The sequence below is a fragment of the Rhodamnia argentea genome, chromosome 10 (assembly GCF_020921035.1).
Source record: "Rhodamnia argentea isolate NSW1041297 chromosome 10, ASM2092103v1, whole genome shotgun sequence".
NCBI classification, from domain to species: domain Eukaryota; kingdom Viridiplantae; phylum Streptophyta; class Magnoliopsida; order Myrtales; family Myrtaceae; genus Rhodamnia; species Rhodamnia argentea.
The window spans coordinates 6,207,480-6,212,232 of NC_063159.1; the positions used below are offsets into that span (position 1 = coordinate 6,207,480).

At 42.9% G+C, this 4,753-nt stretch overlaps 1 protein-coding gene across 1 annotated transcript; it reads left to right on the top strand.

The window, feature by feature from the left end:
• Nucleotides 1–2,046: 2,046 nt before the first annotated feature.
• Nucleotides 2,047–3,421, top strand: LOC115749300 (transcription repressor OFP1-like). The gene is given in 2 exon segments (XM_030686046.2): nucleotides 2,047–3,061; nucleotides 3,064–3,421. Coding segments are annotated over 2 exon segments (1,092 nt in total). The 5' UTR covers nucleotides 2,047–2,236; the 3' UTR covers nucleotides 3,331–3,421.
• The last annotated feature ends 1,332 nt before the right edge of the window (nucleotides 3,422–4,753 follow it).

Here is a 4,753-nt window from a genome sequence, read left to right on the forward strand (position 1 = left end):
ACCCGCCGCCATCAAATATGGGTTGAATATGGGTTCTAGACCTATTTTGTCACCTCTACCCGTGCCCGGGTCCATCGAGGCTCAATTCTCGGGCCTAACCTCGATGGACATAGACAAATGTGTCGGGACCGGGGCCTAGCCTCAACAAACGTGAGAGCGGGTGCTAGAGTCCTAGGCCTAACCATAATGGACTTGGGCCTAGGCATTGAGGACTAGGGCCCGGTCTTGATGGACCCCAGGCCAGGTGTTGGGGACCGAGCTTGGCCTTGATAGGCTCTGGCATGGGTGCCAAGGTTTAGAACCCAACCTCAATGGACCAAGGTCCAAGCTCGGGCATTGAGGCTTGATGTTGGGTCCGAGGCTTGACCTTAATGGACCTAGGCATAGTTACCGGTACTAGAGTCTCATAATCGGCCTCGGTTGACTAGGCCTAGGTGCCGGGGTCCCGATCCCGGGGGCTGGGGTTTGAGGCCTGGCATCAATGGACGTAAGCCCGAACCCGAGGGACTTGGGCTTGATCTTTGTCGGCCTAGGCGGGGGTGCCGGGGAGCCGGGCATGGGCACCAAGTTCTCGGGCTCGATATTGGTGGACCCAAGACCAATGCTAGTGCTCATGTCTAGGAGTCGGGGATCTAGGCTTGAGACCCTGTTCCCATGTCTATTCATGCTCGTCACTAGCGCTTGAGTAATATATGTCTATTTAAAAAATAAATAAATCAATTCTATACCAAATGACGGACAAAATATTCTATTTTATTTTGTGGTTTTAGCTAAATATTAAAAAATATTATCATTTTTTCAAAAAACATTTTCTGGACATATCACATTTACTTCCTTGGCAGAGTCTTGTGAAGTGGGAGGATGGTGAGTTTTTCCTGCCGAGAGAGAATGACCTGGGACGTGATAATTTTCAAGATTCTAATTTGATTGTTTCTCTCATCTTTAGGGTTATTTTTAGAGCTCAAAATTTTATCTTGATATCTTAAGTGCTTCTACTTAATCCAAGTAGGTAAGTAGCAAGTGGATTTAGTAAAGGTTACTTTTTGTTAAGTCAGTTTCTTTCTTAAATTTTCCTTAGATAGGTAATGGTATGAAGTCTATAGATTTGCTATATTTTGATTGTAACGTAGCTTACCTCCAATTTGGTGAATGGATTAATAAACTTAGAGGATAAATCTGTCATTGCAAAGTTTGCATGTTTGCCAATTGCAACTAGTTTTTGCCCATCGTGTCATCCATTCTGCTTGATAAATTGACCTAAGGCAAGAACCTTAAGTCTTGCTTCTAAACTTGTCATGTATTATAACGATCAAATCATGTCAGTCGATTAAAGGCAACTTATAACGATGCGGCCTATTGCAAATGCCAAGCCTCCAAAAGGAATACTTGGGCGATTACTTAGGATAGTGATCGTTTGGGGAGGATTTTACTTAGGAATAAGTTTGTAAGGTCTTTCTCATTTGATAAGGAACTTGGAGCGTCAAAATCTCCAACTCAAAAGACCGAGGTCCTCATCATATTTGGCCGCATATCGCCTACCGATACTTCCCAATTTTTTGACCCCCCAAAAAAAATTTACTCCCCAATTTTATGTGTGATTCAACAATTCGCGCCCCTTCTCATTCATAAGGCCGCAATCCACGTCTTATCCAAACCCTCTTACCCGACCATTGATCCACTCTCTTGTCAAATCGATTTGGGTGTAGTCCACCTTTGTATCATGAGCTAGATTGTTGCATGTGAACCCAGGATCAAACCTTCAAAAGGAGTGCTTAGATTATCATTCATGATGGCAAACATTTGAAGGCATATATAATTCGTGAATCATTTTGCAAGGTCTCTCTCATCGGGTTTATGATCTCACCTAATATACCGTCCTTTAATTTATTGAGTCTTCACCCATCAGCTAATCTATCAAATAAGGCACAATCTTGGTGGGGGTGACTTGAACTTTATTGTGTGTGGAAACAATTCCATATGGAGCGTCCAATTTACACCCATTTCTTTATTAAAGACACCAATTTTAAATACCCTCTTGAATATTCTACCATTTCTCATTTTAAGAGTATTATAGGTAATTTGGTACCATAAAGTCCTTGCAAGGAATTCTTCCTCCCCACTCCACCTAGACACACCACTTCTCTCTCAATGGTCAATATATCTGCCAGGCCACCCCCCTAGTCCCCAATCTCTCCCTAGTGAAATTGCTTCTATTTGGAGAGAGAGAGAGAGAGAGATGGGCAACTACAAGTTCAGGCTATCAGACATGATACCCAATGCCTGGTTTCACAAGCTGAGAGACATGGAGAGAGCAAGAAACCACCACCACCATAAGAACCCTCCTCCCTCCAAACCCAAGAAAAAGCAACCACCCACCACCACAACCCCCACCACCTCCGCCACCACGACCACCACGACCACCACCAAGCACCACCACCACTCTCTTCCAAGAAAGTCTTACCACTTCACCAGAAATCTCCACCCAAATCAAAACTTCCAAGACACACCAAGGAACATACCATCCAAACCAGACCCAGAACCAGTCCATGATCCCTTTGCTCATGCCAGCCCAGTTCGTGATGAGGACACCGCCGGTGTCTCCTCGGCGACGGTTCAGCCTCAGCCTCTTCCTATCCAGGAGATCCGTCTGGACTGCCTTCTCATCGCCGAGTCGCCGCCACTCAACAAGACGGCTTCGTGCTCCTCCTCTTGTTCCTCCACCTGCAGCCATGGAGTCAACTCTATCTCCGGCAGCGACACTGTCGTTCACGCGGATCAACATTCTTTCGACAAGGAACCCAAAAAGCCGCACTCGACGCGGGACTCGCTTTCGCAACTTCAGCTTCCTCCCATCGCGACCAAGCCCAAGCTCAAGCTCAGAAGCAGCTCAGCGAAGCAACAAGAGAGCAATCTCTCAGCGAAAGAACAGCACAGGACCGGTCCAAGAAGACGATCTCCGGCGGCGAGTTATCCTCATTCTCCGGGAGTGAAGCTGAAGACCAAGTCCCCGAGACTACTGGCGAAGATGAAGCTTGAGGGCCACGCGCGGAAGAGCTCGCCGCCGCCGCGGCGTCACTCAACCTGACACGGTTCGGAAACAGCTTCGCGGTGGTGAAGTCGTCGTCCGACCCGGCGAGAGATTTCCGAGAGTCGATGGTGGAGATGATCGTGGAGAACAACATCAAGGGTTCCAAGGAATTGGAAGAGCTTCTCACTTGCTATCTCTCGCTGAATTCAGACGAGTATCATCAGGTCATTGTGGACGTGTTCAAGCAAATTTGGTTCGATCTGAGTGATTTGTCCGGTTTGAATGAACTGATAAATTATTAGGTTAGTTGGATCAAACTTTTGACTTCTTATATAGGGCCTAACTACTCGATTCTTTTATGGACGAAATCCCGCAAATTAGCATTCTGAAGAATGATTCCCCGATATGAATTTCTACCGTGACGAGCTCAATTGGGTGTATAATGATCTCTGTAAATTCACTCTATGAAGTGATTAATAACTTCATAAACCAACGCGTTTGTCGGACTTAAGTGGGGGGCCTTTGCTGGTGGGCTGCGGGGTCGGCCTCTCTCCAGGTATAGTCGCCGTCGGAAAGAGTGAAACCCGATTACGACCGACGGATCCTGAATCATAAAAAATAATAATAATAACTTCATAAACCAACTTTAGTGAGACCTTGATATGACCCGAATGTGTCCATGCTAGACGCAAGAAGAAAAAAAAATGGGTGCCGTTCAAATATTAGAAGATCTGATTCAAAAATTTAAATTGATAAATGAAGTATGTACATAAAGATAATGTGAACAAACAGTCGAGTGATTTTAGATATTTTAATACTCTCTTTGGCATGCAAGTCGGATTAGGAACAACGCGTGAAATTCATTTAATGAGATGGACTTACACGCGAAATAAACTGAAGCAGAATCTGATTCCAATGTCACATTAAAAAAGTTCAATTCAATTTGAAACTTATATATAAACCTGGCAATCAAGCCGAATGGAATTTTTTTCAGCTGCCCGTACAAGAATTAATTTTCCATCATTTACTAAATTTATGCAGACAAAAATTTCTTGTCATGATCTGGACGAGCCATTATGCTGGCTAAAGAAAGATAATTACTGAGCCAGAAAACGAAGGAAAGAACAATAGTGACGTGACGTTTGTGGGTCGACTGTGACTGTGGATGGGGATATTAGCTACATCTGGTGACTATTCTTTTAAAGAGTGTCTTTCTACTTTATTTTATTTGTTATTTCTTTTTATCGAGCCAATTTCGAAAAGCGGGAATAACTATTGAAGGGGTGAATAAAAGCACATATGACAACACTTCTGAAGAAGTATTTTTAAAATAGAAATTCATTTGACATCGTAATTTCTGGAGTAAAAATTCGTTTAGTTACGCAATTTCATTTTTCTACTTGTAAAGCATTTTTTGTTTTGCTACAATTTTGGAGTCACTTGAAAAAATAAAAAGAAAAATCAACTTGTGCTCAGAAGCAAAAATAGAAAAATCAATTTCTGATTAGTAGTTAATTTTTAGAGCTCAAATGTTGTCATGCACACCCTTAAATATAGTGTTTACAAGCACATATAATTATATGCACACGAACGCGCACACAAGCTATTGAAAGCTATTGAAAGACCCATGTCAAAAATATTTAGGATGTTATGTAATATGTGCATATTTTTACATGAGAGAGTTATCTTCAAGAAAATAAAAAAATTAAATTTTTATGTAATATC